Genomic DNA, 17,979 nt, shown 5'->3' on the forward strand with positions numbered 1-17,979 from the left:
TAGGTATGACTAATATATAATGTAACACAGAAATTAAAAATTTTCAAAATACATATAGTATTATAGATACACTAAAGGAAAACTTCACAGGGTAATTAAAAATTTTTTGGCATAACTTAGAGGGTACCCTGGAATTTTAGTGTTTGAGTCATTTTTCAATACTATTTTACTATTCTTTTTATAGATATGGAATACGCTTTAAAAATGACTAAGTATACATTCAACCTCCTTCATACCCTTAAAGGTGTTCTGAAAACTCCAGTTACCTACTTACATATTTCCCCTTTTATATCTTAGTTCTAATGAACTAATATTCATTCAGTTCATGATTTTTCGTTGTTTGGATATCAGAATAAATAGGGATTTACCATATTTAACTTTACATAAATTAAAGAGAAGTCAAAAAATAGTTTGAAACATCACTTTTCAGTGTGGCTAAAACCATTATAAACTGCATATATCGATTAAAATTTTTAGTATTTGAAAACTATCCATTTACTGTAAATCAAGGGCAAAAGCTGAATATAGTGAAAACTCTCTTTATTTTTATTACCTTTTATTTCCAACAATGATTAACTTAAAAAAAAAAGAAAAAGCCTTTATTAACTAATGGTTACTGAAAAGCCAAACCTTTCCGGCCCACTTCATGTTCTCTTTCAACCATTTCAGGGCAGAACAATGTTCCAAACTATAAACCTGCTCCTTGTTAACATTGACCGTCATGTGCTTAATGAAAAGCTTTGGATCCGATAAACGAGCCGCCATAATTAATCTTTCCACTGCAGCTTGATAATCATCCTTGTTCCGAGATTTGTTTTCTTCACATCTACAAAGTGAACATCTCACAAAATTAGAACTCTAAATAGAAGCTATGTAGTTTCTTCAAAAGGTGATTATTTACATTGATTAGTACTAAGCTATGACAGTCTTTTTACTATGTTCTTCTACCAGTGGCTTTCAAACACTTTTGACCATGACACACAGTAAGAAAGACGTTTTATATTGTGACCCAGTCTATACCCTCATAATAAAAACTGAAACAAAACTTTCACAAAACAAGACGTACCTTTACGACAGTGTATTCTATTTTCTTTTCTTTTTTTTTATAATTGAAAATACTTTATTGTATATTCAAAAGTTGTTAAGAGCATACATCTTAACATTTCTCATCAGTATTCTATTTTCTATTGCCTCATTTTTTAATAATGTGGTTGCAACTCTCTAAATTGATTTCACCACCCAACTGGGCTACAACCCGCAGTTTGAATAACACTGATTTAGAACACAGCTAATAATCTCAATCTTTGTATTTTCAAAGTTAAAAATTGCATAATTATTCATGATAATGCATAAACATATTGAATTTAATCAAGTTTGGTGTTACTGACATTCACATATTTTACACTGATATTGGCTATTTTTAATTATAAGCATATACTGAATATGTAGCTAACATTTAGTAACAGAAATTATAGCTATATTTTTTCACTAAATTTCCAGTTATTTTCCTTTAGTCCTCATTTAAGATACTTCACAAGAGCTAGAATTTACTTTTCTAATACCTTCTCTACTAGTCTCCAAATTTCATAAAATTCATAACTTATGTTCGTTTCTCCTCTGGGATAAGGAGTGGGAAGTATTTAAAATAGAGATGTGGCTGTTATATTGAACATCACTTTTTTCCTTTGTGTTCACTGCATCCTGCTCTGGGCACCAATAGGGCCTAGGAGCCAGGCCCCAGAAGAAGGAGCCTACCTGTGTTAACCCACAATGTGGTCCAGAGTGGCGGGAGTGGGGGCTTCCACTTGGAACAACAACCAGTGGTCACAGATAAGACTGCTGAGGAGCCTTTTAGTACCTTCTGGCTTAGGAATTGGTGCCTAGAATCTGGCAGATTGGGCATGTGCCAACTATGTGCAGTTTTTGAAACTCTAAAGATGAATACAATTCTCTCTTCTAGAGCTTAATGTAACAAGATGGAGTTCAGTATGATAATAATAGAGAAAGCAGTATTGGCTTGGACAAAATCAAAGATCTACGCATGTCACTAGTTATCCCCTGGGTCACAAATAGCCCCCAAATTCAACAATGAGTAGAGAGGCTGCATATGTGTAGAAAATGGAAAGCTATGAGAAAACGAAATCCTCATTAGGATGATGGGGAACCCAAATGCCTCAGCCACTCGTGCACAGTGGTAAATAAGGAAGCCCTCAAAAAAGAATAGCGTTATAATTAAAAAAAGCTAATTCAAGTTGGTTTAAAAAAGGTGGCCCTAAAACAAGTTACTTCCCAATTCGCCTCCCCTTAAGTATTGGCTGGATTAAATGACTTGTTTATCACAAATAGAACAAAACAGAAATGACAAGTGTGCAATACTGAACACTGGGTTGTTGGATGGCAATTCTCCATGGGTCTGTTGCATTTCTGGAAGTTTTGAGAGCAGAGACACTGACTACCCCTTGTTTTGGATTTCAAGGATGTTTATATAGTGAATAACCTTAAAAGACAAAGATAGTTTCTCCCTCCAGAGCAAAGAGCAGGTTTGAGTACAGCCTTACAAGGTGGAGATAGTGTTTCCTTGCAGAGCAAAGGGGCAGGCATGCTTATTACCCATTATAAAAGATTTGGGTTCCCTAAGTTCAGGATTCCTCTCCTGTAATAGAACCCACTGTATGTGCAGGTATCCATCTGAGCCCATCTGTGAGACTTGGCAGCAAGGGGAAGAGATACAAATATGTAGATAATCATGCTACTTGCTGTACCGTCAGTAATAAAGTCCTCTGTTTCCAACCCAGGAGTCTTATGCTAGTATCCAGGAAATTGGCAGGCTGACTTTGTAGCCTGCAAAGAGGGTAAAATCTCAGAGCCTTCACAGTTCTTGACATAGGTCATAAAATGCACTGTAGCTCCCTCCTTGCTTTTTCTCTCCTGGATTTCTCACTCTGAGAGCAATTAGCTGTCATGTCGTGAGGACACTCAAGGAACCTATGGAAGGGCCCATGTGGCGAGGAACTGAGGCTTCCTGCCTGTAGCCATGTGAGTGAGCCATCTAGGAAACGGATAGGTGACTGCAGCTCCTGACCACATCCTGTCTCCAATTACGTGACAGACCCTGAGCCAGTATCATCCTGCTAAGCTACTCAAAAATTCGTAGAAACTAATTTATGCTGTTTGAAGCCACTAAATTTTGGGATAATTTATACACAGTAATAGATAACTGATAGAAGATTGACTCTGAGGATCTGGTTTGTAACACCAGTAAACTGGAGCAAAATTCTTGTCAAGAAACTCTAATAAAACAGGAATTCCGTGTGATCCTTATTATTACAAGTTTCCTGGATTAGGCTGACACGAAATTGGAGTGGTAAAAGCCTAAATAAATTCTGGGACTTTGAAGAAAATTATTTGAAGGGATGCTACTCTGGCCCAACAGCTACATGATAATATTTATGCATTTATAACAACATTCTAAAATATAGAAACTAGGCTGATGGGTTTGTTTTCAACAGGATTCTTGATTGAACCTAATTATCACATATTTCCTTTTCAGATCTGGTTCTTAGATCTTTTGTGTTGACCAAAAAGATAAATAACTTTTAGGTACCTATCTGAAAACTATCAGTACATGAAAAAGATGGATAACTAAAGAGGAACCATCTCTTTGAACATCTAACAGTATCTTTGAAGTTTTTGTTGAATGCTACTAATTTGTTTGATTTTAAGTCTCAAACAGGTCACATCCTTTCTCAATTTAAATGTTACCAACATTTGTAAATACACACTACACAATTATATAAACATATACATATAAGCACATATACACACACACACACACACATATATATACATATATATACACACGTATGTAAATATATATAAAACATTTACATCCTGGGGCAGGTGTAGAGGGCCATGATCTGCTTTCAGGATGCAGTTAGAAGTTATATCAACCAACCTTTTCAAAACTATCTGCAGCATCTGTGTAGAAGAACCAGGACTTTGAATACTACTAGCATTAGATACCAGGAAGATTTCAATAGCTAAAAGCATTTCAATCTCAGATAAATAAGAAGGAACCAGTAGAAGTTTTCGGTATAAATTTCCCTCTAATGGCGGGTAGCAACCCAATGAAAGAGCACCTGGAAATCAAATAATAGATCAAACTTTACTAAAACTCCAATGGATGAAAACCTAGACTTCTAAAATAGCCATAGGTGATAAATACTTACATTACAGAATAATTCTTCACATTAGAAGCAGATTTATTACACAAATTATGGTAGTGAGCTTATCCTAGTACATTTGAAATTATTCTTTGCAAAATGTCTTTGAAACATTAAATATGAAGTGAGAAATATGTTAAATTATCTAAAAAATGACTTTGAGCCTTATTGTGGCATTTATTTCAAGTCATAGTCAATACAACATAATTTCAGAATAACTGAAAAACCAGAATAGCTACCAGGGCTTTGTTTTAATGGGATCTGGTCTAACAGTAACTATGTTTATAATTATTGCCTACCTTGAATTAGGAATCCAACATGTAGGAAAAAAATAGAAATTACAATGAAAAGATTTTATTTTCCATCACAGTTGTTACAGTAGTTTTGAATGCACTTATTTTCAGTGCTGTAATAGTTAAGTTTTGGGGGAGTCAAAAGTTATCCACAGATTGTTGACTGCAGGGGCTCAGTGTCCCTAACCCTTGTGTTGTTCAAGAGTTAACAAGTCTGTGCCATAAATATTTACTGTTCCTGCTGTATGTCTGATACTGCACAAAGCAGTAGATGTCAAAATGAATAAAATACATTCCCATTCTGTAGGCGCTCAGTGTGGTGTAGCTATCCTCATCAATTCATGTTCTAAAAATTTTACTTTTCAAGAGAAGAGATTTGATTTTCAAACTGTTTAGGTTTTCATTAAAAGTAAGCTAATATATAGGGAAATCCCCATATGTCCTAGGCCATCCAAATTGTATATAGGCACTATTGTTATCTTTTACTGACACCATTTAAGTCTGTATGTACGGTGGTCCCCCCTTATCCTCAAGGGATACGTTTTAAGACTCCTTGTGGATGCCTGAAGCCGCATACAGTGCAAAAGCCCTATTTATACTATGTTTTTTCCTATACATGCGTATATTTTTATGGCTTGGCTGCTCTTTGGCATGTCTGAATTGCCAGCGTCACTACTCTTGCACTTTGGGGTCATTATTAAGTAAAATAAGGGTGACTTGAAACACAAGCCCTGTAAGACAGTGACAGTCGATCTGATAACAGAGATGGCTGCTAAGCGATGCCTGGGTAGGGAGCATCTCTACAGGGTGGATATGCTGGGTAACGGGATGACTCACATCCCTGACAGGACAGAGCAGGATGGCGTGAGATTGCATCATGCTACTCAGAACGGAGGGAAATTTAAAGCTTACGAATTATTTATTTCTGGAATTTTCCATTTAATATTTTGGACAACGGTTTACTGAAGGTGACTGAAACTGTGGAAAGTGAAATCACGGATAAGGGGGGCCTAGTGTATAAGGCATTGAAAGGCTTTTCTAGCAAGTGTTAAGCTATGTGTGAAGATAAATCTAAGGAAGAGTTGCAATGATATTTTAAATGTCAACATTGTCAGGAAATGAGATGTTTGGAAGACTGATTAGTGACTATAAATTACTCATTTCATTTTATAATTTAGGTACATTAAAAATAAAATCCCCAAATATCGTTATCTATAACTTCACTTGCATTAAGTCCCAGAAGTTGACTGTATATAAAATTAGGCATAGTTGTGTTTAGATAAGGAGAAAAGTGCTAATAAGGAAGGTACTGACTTGTACCTAGGCACTAACAAGCTGCTAAAAAAAATATCTTTAAAAATAAATTACTAGAGTTGGAAGAATTTGGAGGGTTGGGGAGTGACTGCTAATGGAGATAGGGTTTCTTTTTGATGTGATGAAAATATTCTAAATTGACTATTACGATGGTTGCACAACTCTGTAAATACACTAAAATCATTGAATTACATATGTTAAATGGGTGAATTATATAGTTGTGTGGTTTTGAATTATATGTCGATAAAGCTTCATACATATATCTTAAAATTTTAAAAATAAATGATTCAATTTAGCTGTTTTAATACAAAATTTTACTTTCAACTAAAAACTAGAAAGGTTCATATAAATTTCACTTAAATGTTTCCAAGTTTATATTTTGTTTTTGTGGCATATAAATACCTTCTGGTAGCATTTCCCCCAAATTCCACAATTATTTGAAAATAACCCCATTTATGTTGATTCTAAAAATTAAAATCAAGAAGTTATAGAAAATAATACATATATACTTTGTGTGATTTCTAGCCGTCTGCAGGGAAATAGGATAAGGAGTGGAAACATAACCACAAAATTGGAATGAGGTGTTATGAACAAATGATTCTACCTTTCCTCTAAATTTCTGATCATTCTTTTTAAAAAAAATTCTGCTTTCAAAACTTTTTGTCACCTATGATGAGACATACATTTTACATGACCCAGTATACATATACGTATATATGTAGCTGAAATAAAAATTTCATCAAATAATACTTAATCTTATTACCTGTAATGCATACTAACATGTATTTTCTTTCCCATTTCTTTGGGGAAAAAAAGTTACCACCTGCTAATTGATCACAGCTGTTGGAGTGAAAAACACTTCCAAGTTCAGAGAGCTTTTTGTGCAGGTAGAGGTGGCTGGGATGTTTGACACATTTGGCATGGTGGTGACACATAATAGGTAGGCACTCAAATGTTTGTTATATTGTTTGTTATATAATATACATGACAGTGATAGAAATGGAAACTTATGACAAATTACTGGAAGAGGCAGAAAAGAATTGTTTTCCAGATCTAGATTCTACCTGGAATTACTTTTTAATTAAAATACCTGCGAGGTGGCTGGAACTAGAGAAAGCACAGGTTTTCCAGGTTTACTGTTTAGAGAGAAATAGCCGTAAATAGATTAACAAAGTTCTATTACTAGGAGCCACGTGAAAACCTGTTATGTAGGTATCATGTTCATTGTAATGGCAACCTCTGTATTTCCTATATGGCCTGCTATTACATATTGTAAGTTATAAATATTAGGGCTATAGGAGGGATAAATAATATATGTAAATATTCCTTAAACTTCATTCTACCCAATTGTTTTACTCCTATATATTTGTAAGATATGCCAAACTGGTTCTGTCATTTACTTCCTTTGTGCACCCTCCAGTGGACACACAAATGTGCAAAGAAAAATATAGTAATTAGAAATGAGAGAAATAACAGGTTTCAAAGGAGCACAGATCTGTTTAGCCCACTATCTTTCGATATGTATCAACTGTTCTTTTTACATATTTAAATTTCTAGTTGTAAATATTATACAAGGGTTCAGGGTTAGAAAATCAGTGTCAAAACCAATATATCAAATTAAAAAGTTTAGAATGTAACTTACTTTTGTAGTGGGCTCTGGCTTTGAGCCATAAACAACTCCTTCCTAAAGAAGTAATTAATCTTCTAAGAAAGGAAAAATCAATCGGGATGCTCTTTGAAATCATGAATTCCGCTACAGAGGACGATACACCAAGGCTGTTGCTTTCTACACAGGCATCTAGAAGTTTATTAAAAAGAAGGCTGTACTGGGAGACCTCCACAGTTTCTGAAAAGAAAAGATATAATTGCTGTAATGAAATTGATCTATCTTAGCCACTCAAACTTCTTAGTACTTTTCTTTTCCCTCTGCTTCCCTTGGCACGTTCTACCCACTCCAGGAGTCACAGTCATCTGACATATTCTCTAAGTAACAAACAAACTCTCATTGCACAAAAGCAAAACCATTCATTTCCTTTGTACTGAGGAATGAAAGGAAGCTTGACAATGACTTCAGAGGCCGCATTAACTCCTGTCTGTGATTCCCATGGGATGGCATTTGCAGTGTCTCAAATGAATGACTGCGCGGTTCTGCGTTCTAGCTATAGTTCAGACCTCAGACAGATTTCCCATGATTAAAACTAAATCATCCCCTTATAAATATTCCATCTCAAATGAAAAACAATTCTTTATTGGGTATTTCTATTCTTCACTTAGAAGAAAGCAAGTCACCTTGGAGACTCCCGAGTCTTTTATTTGGTCGGTTCCATCTGTGACCTAGACTCTAGGTCTCTATCACTTTAGGATCTTTTAGGGGTCCAGGGCTTAGCAGGAAATTAATCTTTTTACTTTAGTCTCTTCCTAAACATTCCCACCAGAGGAACTTTCCTAAAACACCAACTTTGCTATAGCCCTGAGGAGAGGCCCTCAGGTTAACGTTTCATGAAATGTTAAGCCATCACTCGGCTCATTTCTGACCCAAAGCCTGTACTCACTCCTTTCCCTCAGCACGGACTCCCTCTTCCTGTCCATATAAGATCTGAGCTGTAGAATTCAACAGCACTACCTATCATTGCCACATCAGACATTCTCTTTCTTTGAACTTGCCATCTGCTTAATTTCCTCTATTCCATGTTTACTTTTGTTCCAAAATAATGGAAACTAAGTTCTCTATTTGTTAAGTGATAAAAGAAAAAGTATTCTTCATTCTGCCAATGCAATACATTCTTTTAAGATATGAAGCTTGCTGGGGGCACTTAGCATATTGTTTGCTGAAGACTTGACAGAGGTGGGAAAGGGGAATGATGAAGAGGCTTGTTAGGAACTGCTGACAACCCAAAGATAAGGATCTCTAAGTTTTTTTTAACCCTCAGGCAAGCATATTCAAGTTGCAGATAATACATTTTCCAGAAAACAACTTCATTAAAAATATACGCTGGAATATGAAACTCAACCAAAACAGGTGGAGACTTTCTTATTAACAGTTAAATACCAGATGGGCAGGAGATAATTAAGCTAGACTTTAAAAAAAAAATCATACCTTGAGAATTTTGAAAACCTGGTAGATTTTGCAAGACTTCAAATGTCTGTTTGTAAAGGCTCTTGGCTAAGATTTCATGTGCAATTGTACAGAGCAGATTATGTCGATTGAGTACGTCCATTCTATCGCAAGGCCACAGTGGGGTATTGATTATCCATTCTGACTCTTCCGAAAAGAAAAAAGTACTAATACTTTATACTATGAACATTACACTTAGGATAATCACAACCAGTGTTTTTAAGTATCTCTTGGGAAGTGATAAAACTTAAATACGTCACTCAGAAAAGATAACCATGGCTCACATTTATTAGAAACAACTTATGTAGTAATGCTCATAACTACCTTGTTATACTTATTTTTTTATTAGTTTCAGGTGCACGAAACAATATAACAGTTAGACATTTACACCCCTCACACAGTGATAACCCCCAATCTATTACCCCTCTGACATCGTATAGAGCTGTTACGATTCCATTGACTCTATTCCCTATGCTGTACTCCACATCCCGTGACTATGTATATATTAAATTATAGTTGACATTCAATATTATTCAGCTTCAGCTTCAGGTGTACAGTGCAGTGACAGTTTGGGGAATATACTAATTTTGTAATTCTTCATTTTCTAAGAGTACTAATCAGTTATTAATTCTGATGTTTACTTTTATATGACAAAAATATTCAGATTATAATGAATATTTGTAATGTAAAATATTTGCGTGGACAACTTCAACAATTTTACAATAAAGAATACATAATTTAATTAGTTTTGGTATTCTTGGGGAACAGCTTTTCCCCATTTTCAAAACAATTTTTATTATAAAATATTTGATATGTATAGAATATCTAATGTATGTAAGTTATAAAAGCATAATAAATTGAACTCTTAGGTGCCTATCACAGCTTAAAACGAGAGACTATTACCAATAATTTGAAGTTCCTTAATTTCTGCCCCGATTTTTATATTGAGAAAAACAATAGATTAATACAGAACACCGAGGTACTAAAATGTTAGAAATGTCAATATTTTCTCATTTACCTAATTCCTTCAGCTATCATACACACAATGAGACACATGAGGAAACATTGCTATTTCACACTCAAAGCACATTTCCATGTTCTTTTTCAGTGGACTAAAACAATCATGTAATCATTTTCTTCTGTGGACTTCCCAGCTCAGTGAATACAAAAAGTATTAAAGAAACATTTGATAATTCAAGTATATGATACCAAAATGAAGCCTTAAGTATCCAGTATAAACTTTAAAACAGAAGCTTGTTTTTAAATCACTAGAGCCCACCTGACTGAGTGATTGACTTAATTTATACTATGTGCTAGACAATGTTTTGCAAATACTAGTGCTCTGTGAATATTAACTCATTTAGACACAAACCTTCATTAATTTACTCCTAAATTTGCTTACATTTTACTATATAAATTTGAATGAACTTAATATCTTGAAAAACTGCACAAATATCTGTTTAACATCATTCCCATATAATTTTAATAATTTACTTGTATATTCTAAAAATTATAAAACCGTAAGGATCACATTAAATATAAAAATCACATTAAACCTGTGATTTCAAATATATTGTTGTTTAGGATGAAGCCAAGTTGGTTGATTTACTTTTAAAATAATGTTTTTTAAATATGAACTATCACTATAAAAAATGCAAGCAAAACAGAAAAGTACAAAGAAGAAATTAACAAAAAAAAGATTATAATTGTTTATATGCTTATATTAGTACTTTAGTGACAATCACTGGTCCAGGTGTTTGAGCTAAGCTTTATATTAAATTTCATAGTATAAAAAAATTAACACTTTTCTGAAAACAAACCAATAAACCACAAAAACACACATTCATGCTTTCAAAAACTGCAGCCTGGGACAACATAGAAGGACCTTGAAAATATTAGGCTAAGTAAAACAATTCAGATAGAGAAAGACAAATAATGTATGGTCTCTCTTATATGTGAAATCTAAAAATAAAAACAAAACAAACCACCAAACCCCAGAAAGAGATCAGATTTGTGGTTACCAACAGTGGGGTTTGAGGGGTGGGGTAATTGGATGAAAGTGGTCAAAAGGTACGAATTTCTGGTTATAAGATAAACAAGTATCCGGATGTAAGGCACAACACAATGACTAGAGTTAACACTGCTGGACGGTATATTTGAAAGCTGTTAAGAGAGTAGATCCTAAGAGTTCTCACCACAAGGAAAAAAACACTTTTTTTTTCTTTTTTGTATTTACATGAAATAATAGATGTCAACTAAACTTACTGTGGTAATCATTGCCAAATATATGTAAGTCAAGTCATTATGCTGTACACCTTAAACTTATACAGTGTTGTACGTGCTGTGTTAGTGTAAAGGTTATCTATTTGCTTTACTTATGCATACACTCATATTCCATCTTCCCAACCTAAACTCAGGTTCTCGAGGTTTCTTCATTCTTATCCCATTTCATCAAATAAAATCTGCCTGATGGTCCAAGTAGCCAGAGCTACTGTTAGATACCATGCTGTGCTACAACTACTGTGTTCTCTGAATTATTATTTACCTCACACCAAACTACCTTAGTTGCTTCTGCTGGCTTAATTTCATTTTAATTTCTGCTAGATGGATTGACTTTCTAGGGAAAGTAAGCTTTACTTGTCTTGGTTTGAGGTCATGTTTGCTTGAACATGCAGAGTTTATGAGACTGCAATCGGGATTCCCTGTCTTAGATGGCAGCTGAAGCCTGGGCTCTAAAGCTGGACTGTTTGGGTTTGAATCTGGCCTCCTCCTTACATCATTTTGGACAAGTTGCTTAATGTCTCTGACAACATTTTTTTAAATCCATAAAATGGAGATTGTAATAATTCCAAACTCATAGGATTTCTAAGAAGATTAATTGAGATAATCAAGGTAAAGCATTTACCTTGAACTAGCTTTTCAACAAAGGTTCATACAATTACTTCTTTAAAGCTAGGTGAACTGTCTCCTTCCATTTTATACAACAACCACATTTCCTATCCACATGACTCCTAGGGTTTAGACCAAATTATCACTCACAATTCACTATCAACTTAAGGTAATTACATACACAAGAATTTATAACAACAAATTATTTTATGCTCACATATATCAGAACTTACCCCTTAATACCCACATGGCACCATCTAGGCTTCCGTTTTTCAGAAAAATTTCTGCTGCAATATTCACAATTTGACATCTTGGTGCTAACTTCTCAGGCCCTGTAAGTCCTTTTAAACTTGTAAAATGTATTTTTAATTCATATAGTTTATCTAAGACCTTCCTTCCCTAGAGGGAAAATAAAGAACACTAATTGAGTATCAATCATTTAGAGTATTACAAAGATACACAGTCACACTGATCATTCTATAGAAACTTGAATCATCATTCTAGATGATGGTTCTAAACTGTTTCAAGACTTTCCTTAAGCCCCTTCCTGCTTAGCCACAAAGGTGGAAGAGGGAGGGGAGTAAGCAGGGCTTTGCCTCACATTAACCATCCCTTACTACTGGGCCCCCTTTCCCCAGTTCTCCTTTCATGTGTTTTATACATTGTGCTTTCCCTCAAGATTTCATTCGGCAAAAGGATTTCATGTTTTAGTGTGGAAAACTACTGATCATAATTTTTTGCACTTCTCCTCTTGATCACTCTGAAATCCAGGAGGAAAAGTGAAAATGAAGATAATTTATTATCAAATTTAGATAAAGAATGACAATAAAAAAAGGGGTAAGATTGTTGGCTGAAAATTGTTACTTCAGTTTAATAGATGAATTATTTCACATACTCAACATAAAAATTGTCTCTAGTGTGGACACTAGAAATTGGACATATATTATTATTTTATATCAGGGTCAGCAAACTTTTTATATAAATGACCAGATAGTAATTACTTTATGTCTTGCAGGTCACATTCCATCAGTTGTACATTCTTTTTGGTTGTTGTTGTTTTTTAATTTCTAACTCTTTAAAAATGTGAAAAATATTCTTAGCTCTCAAGATGTACAAAAACAGGCCGTGAGCCAGATTTGGCGCTTTGCAGACCCTTGTTTTCTATTCTATTCTATACTATTTTGAGTCAGATGCATATTGTGATGTCAAGGTACTTTCACTTTGATTATATGAATAGTGCATTTCTCAAGAGATGGCGGCTTTAATGTCAATGGTTTTACTTTTATGTTAAAAAAGGAACAGGTTTCATTAAAAATCATACTGAGATAATAAAATATTCGTTCAAAATTGAATATTAAAAATTTTCACTAAAATACAAACACAAATTCACCAGCCTCCTAAGAAATAATAACCTAATAAAATTAAAATATAGTCTAAAATTTGAGCAAAATCAGTCTGTATTTTTAAAAAGGGTCTTCTTGTTAGGCATTCCTTAATTTCTCAAGCATTAAATACCCAAGAAATCAATGCTCTGACCAACCTTAAGCTAGATTGTGAGGCCAGGTGACAAGGTACCTTTTGCCCATTCCAGGCCTATTGCACAGGAAGTGCTAACCCTCTCGGAGACCTTCTGTACAATGACTCTGCTGTTGTTTTTTAATTTTAAAAAATTCATGACTTTTTGTATGTGTATGAGTGATCATGTACTTAAATGTTATTAAACTCATTCAATTTTGAGATAATCGCTTTATGGAAAGAAGAAAGTAAGAAAAGATACATTTTAATAGTTGATTAAATAGTGACCGCACTGTCAACTGTTGCACTTTCTATGTTAGTCCATTCCTTAGCACTTCTTTACTATTTTGGATTTTCCTTTCCTCCACTTTACTTAACTTGACCGAATCTATAACTTCACCTGCCACCTCAGGGAAATCTAAAGAATGGTAGTACAATGTGGTCTGGAATCACTTGACCACTTCTATGGTGAGCTAAACCTCAAAACTAGACATCAAGATATGTGGTATATAATGTTCCAGAGCATTCTAGGAGTTGATTTTTAAGGAGTTCTGTTAATTGCTGAGTATCCTAGGTTCATCTTAAAAAGGTGTTTTGAACTCTTGCACAATTTCATGCTATCGATACTCAGGAGCTAGTGAAATAAGTCCGGAATTGAAAGTTGTTTCAAATAAATAGGCTACTTAGCACAGCTTCCTAAATGTTCCCCATATTGAAATTCTTCACAGTAGCCAGCCAGTCTCACGGCCACCCCCTTTCCACCTTTGCCTAATATACCACCTAAAAAGTCACTGACTAGTCTGAGACTCATTTTTCAATGGTGATGATTATTGGCAAATTTGTAACTTGCAGGGTTAACCTACAGTCTGTTCAAAAATTTAAAACTAACTCTATACCAAGCCCAAATAGAAACTGAATAAAGTACCTTGGACCACTGCAACAATTTGTGATAGAAGTACATAGCACTGATTCCGATTCTTCCCAGCAAAGTTTTATCTACTTCACTGTTTTTTGGATCTTTGCTAACTGAAAACAAAGTAGGCATGTGGAAGAAAGTGAAATAGTCACTTAAAATGATGAAAAAGGCAACTTAATATGGAATTACTGATACTACCACAAACACCAGGTGTCGGCAAACTACATCCCACGGGCCAAGTCTGGCCCTTGGCCTGTATTTATACAGCCTGTGAGCTAAGAATGTCTTTCTTTGTTTTTTTTAAAGGGTTGTTTGAAAAGAAAACAAAACGAAACTATGTGCCACAGATCATATGTGGTGTGTGCAAAGCCTGAAATATTTCCTATGTGGTTCTTTACATGAAAAGTTTGCCGACACCTGATAAAGAATATAGCAACGAAGAGCTCATGTGAAAAACAAAGTCTCAAAAATATATGAATTTTGTTGACTTGTAATAGTGAAGATAGTAACAATTTAATGATTCAAAAATTCAGGTGCTCCAATATAATTTGCTAGCAATAGTTTTACTAATATGAATGAAAAGAAAAATAAGAACATGAAACATCTGATATTAAAACACCAAATTTTGACCTTATATCATTAACTTAACAATAAGTAGATGGAAAAATTTATAAAGAGAAGAAGAAGTATCTGAAACATGCAATATTAACTTATCCCCAAAATGGAAAATATTAAGAACTTTACATTCCTAATAAGAACATTGCGCCACACTAACACACAAGACTCAGACCAAAACAGGGACATTTTACCTGTTTCAGCAAATTCACAAAATGGAACACCTGGTCTCTCTTCTTTATAGTCTTTTGTTAGTGTTTCAGCAATAGAAGCACAAAATCTCTGGAAATCTGCAAATTTTTCACAGCCCATTTTCACGTTAATATATAAATTTCCCAGTTTGGTCCAGTCACCTTTTTCTTTACAATGCTATCAGAATTATTAAAAACAAAACAACAAAGAAAGAAAGCTGTCATTTATGGGAACATATTATGGGGTAGGCATATGCAGGCATTAGATATACAGAAATTAAGAAGACAATCTCTGCAAATCTTATAAATTTACTGACAAGTGTTACAACATCAATAACATGCTGTGTACAATGTACTTTTCTGACTGTAGCACAGCCTTTATAGGTTATCGATGGCAATGTACATTTGTTTTAATTATCTAGTTCCTAATACACTTAATGATGTCACCCCCAAACCTGAACTAGACAGTGAAGATAGATTTTTATGGAATGTCTTCTATAAAAGGAGCTACAAAGTAAATTTCAGTAAACTTACTATCTTCCATTATTTTCTACTATAAACTAAGAAATAGTTTATAGTAGAAAAGCAACCAACCAACAAAAAAACTGTTTCCAGGATATAAATACTAAGACTAGACCAACAATCACTAGATGAGTACAAAAATGAGCTTAAATTAAAAAGCAAAATCATCCAGAAAGTCATGTATTCCTTATAATCTAAATGCGTGGCGAAGGCACGCTGACCTTGGTTTTCCCGTCATTTCACATGCTGTAGCCATCCATGGATCATGACAAGTAAGCCAACTTTCTCGTGCACTGAGTCTGCCCAGCGACAAGAATTAAAGGCTAACCTGTAGATTATTATACCGTAACATAAGTTATTTTTGAAATAATTCCTAGAATTATTTTTAGAATAGTCCACAATCCTAAAAATTATGTTTGTATTTCAAAGTATCAAAAAAAATTAAACATCTTTTCGCTGAGCACTTTCTCCGTATAATAGCCACATTTCTAAAACTTTTCCAAACATGGGATTACTTTTCAAAGTTTCTTTATCGTTATTGGTTTTTAAAGATCCCAGCAATTTATATAAAAAATAAGTGTCATACCTCTATTTCATTCAAGGCTAAATCTAAATCACAGGTCCAGTTCTTTTTAAATTGCCTCACTTGTAACCTTTAACAATAGAAAGGAGTTAATTAAGTTCACCCTCTAAAAAGTCACTATTGCTCCTAATTCATTTAGTTTACAGTTTATACCTAAGAGACTGGAGGAAAAAGAATGCAGTAATATACTATAAAAGTTCTTTAGAACTAAAAAGAAAGGAAACTGCATAGATACCTACCTCACACTATTTCCTCTCCAAACCATAGGCAACAAGAAGGAAAAAGCAAATTACACATGAAACCAGACCTTCTGTCTAATTTGAAGACAGAGGATACCAAAGCTTCAAATAATTGTGAATAAAAAGAGAAAAATCATTAAATTCCAGCTCTTGATCTCTATGGCATCCAGGGCACTAGGGCAAACCCAGAGGTTATTTGAAAATTTCAAGAGGCTTCTTTCTGTCAGACACTGTTAAACTACAGCTATTAACTTGTTTGGATCTAACTATTTAATAAATAAGACTATTAACCTATTTCTTTTGGCCTATGGACACTGTAGACCAAGAAAGTTTGGAAACCTCTGTATTAGAGGATGATGAGATAACAGCAGCTGTGGAAACTATCGGACGGAGAATTCTGGGCATTCATTCTCAAGGGCTTTGGTGGTTGACCTCATTTGCACTTATCAAATGATTTTATTAAAAAGTTATGGTTGGGGCCGGCCCGGTGGCTCAGGCGGTTAGAGCTCCATGCTCCTAACTCCGAAGGCTATCGGTTCGATTCCCACATGGGCCAGTGGGCTCCCAACCACAAGGTTGCCAGTTCAATTCCTCGAGTCCCGCAAGGGACGGTGGGCTCTGCCTCCTGCAACTAAGATTGAACACGGCACCTTGAGCTGAGCTGCCTCCCGGATAGCTCAGTTGTTGGTTGGAGTGTGGGCTCTCAACCACAAGGTTGCCAGTTCAATTCCTCGACTCCCACAAGGGATGGTGGGCAGCGCCCCCTGCAACTAAAATTGAACACGGCACCTTGAGCTGAGCTGCCGCTGAGCTCCCGGATGGCTCAGTTAGTTGGAGTGCGTCCTCTCAACCACAAGGTTGCCGGTTCGACTCCCGCAAGGGATGGTGGGCTGTGCCCCCTGCAACTAGCAACGGCAACTGGACCTGGAGCTGAGCTGCGCCCTCCACAACTAAGACTGAAAGAACAACAACTTGAAGCTGAACAGAACCCTCCACAACTAAGATTGAAAGGACAACAACTTGACTTGGAGAAAAAAGTCCTGAAAGTGCACACTGTTCCCCAATAAAGTCCTGTTCCCCTTCCCCAATTAAAAAAAAAAAAAAAATCTTAAAAAAAAATAAAAAAATTCAATGGGTGTTCAATAAATGGGATACCAATACTTAAAAAAAAAAAAAAGTTATGGTTCATTTAAATACTTATGATTTGTAGACTTTTCTCTACATACGGAATAATTACTTTTTTTTTTTTTAAACTCACGGCTCTTCTTTTACTCAATACAGGTATATTATGGTATTACTCTTTTAATTATCACAGGTTTCTAAAAAAAGGCCTTTGGAGAACGATAAGCTGAATAGAGAAAGTAAACAAGTGAGAGAGAGAATGAAGAAGAGACATTAAAATATTTATTTAGCTAATATGACAAGAGAATGAAACAAAAAAAGAATTAAGATAACTTATATATATGTAAGAGAGTGCACTGAGTGGAATCAAGTTGTGAAACAGAGGATAAGAGATTCCTTTTACATCTGATGTGCCAGGCACTGAGACGAGATCAGGTACAGA

General features: G+C 34.8%; 1 protein-coding gene across 1 annotated transcript in view; it reads right to left on the bottom strand.

Annotated features, from left to right (window-relative positions):
- Positions 1 to 510: 510 nt before the first annotated feature.
- TOPAZ1 (testis and ovary specific TOPAZ 1) overlaps positions 511 to 17,979 on the bottom strand; it is a 44,453-nt gene continuing 26,984 nt past the window's right edge. The window contains 8 exon segments of the mRNA XM_019723718.2: positions 511 to 826; positions 3,956 to 4,139; positions 7,473 to 7,676; positions 8,928 to 9,092; positions 12,068 to 12,233; positions 14,275 to 14,375; positions 15,075 to 15,249; positions 16,180 to 16,246. Coding sequence (XP_019579277.2) covers positions 607 to 826; positions 3,956 to 4,139; positions 7,473 to 7,676; positions 8,928 to 9,092; positions 12,068 to 12,233; positions 14,275 to 14,375; positions 15,075 to 15,249; positions 16,180 to 16,246 — 1,282 coding nt within the window. The 3' untranslated portion in view covers positions 511 to 606.

This window comes from Rhinolophus sinicus, linkage group LG10 (genome assembly GCF_036562045.2).
Source record: "Rhinolophus sinicus isolate RSC01 linkage group LG10, ASM3656204v1, whole genome shotgun sequence".
Taxonomy (NCBI): domain Eukaryota; kingdom Metazoa; phylum Chordata; class Mammalia; order Chiroptera; family Rhinolophidae; genus Rhinolophus; species Rhinolophus sinicus.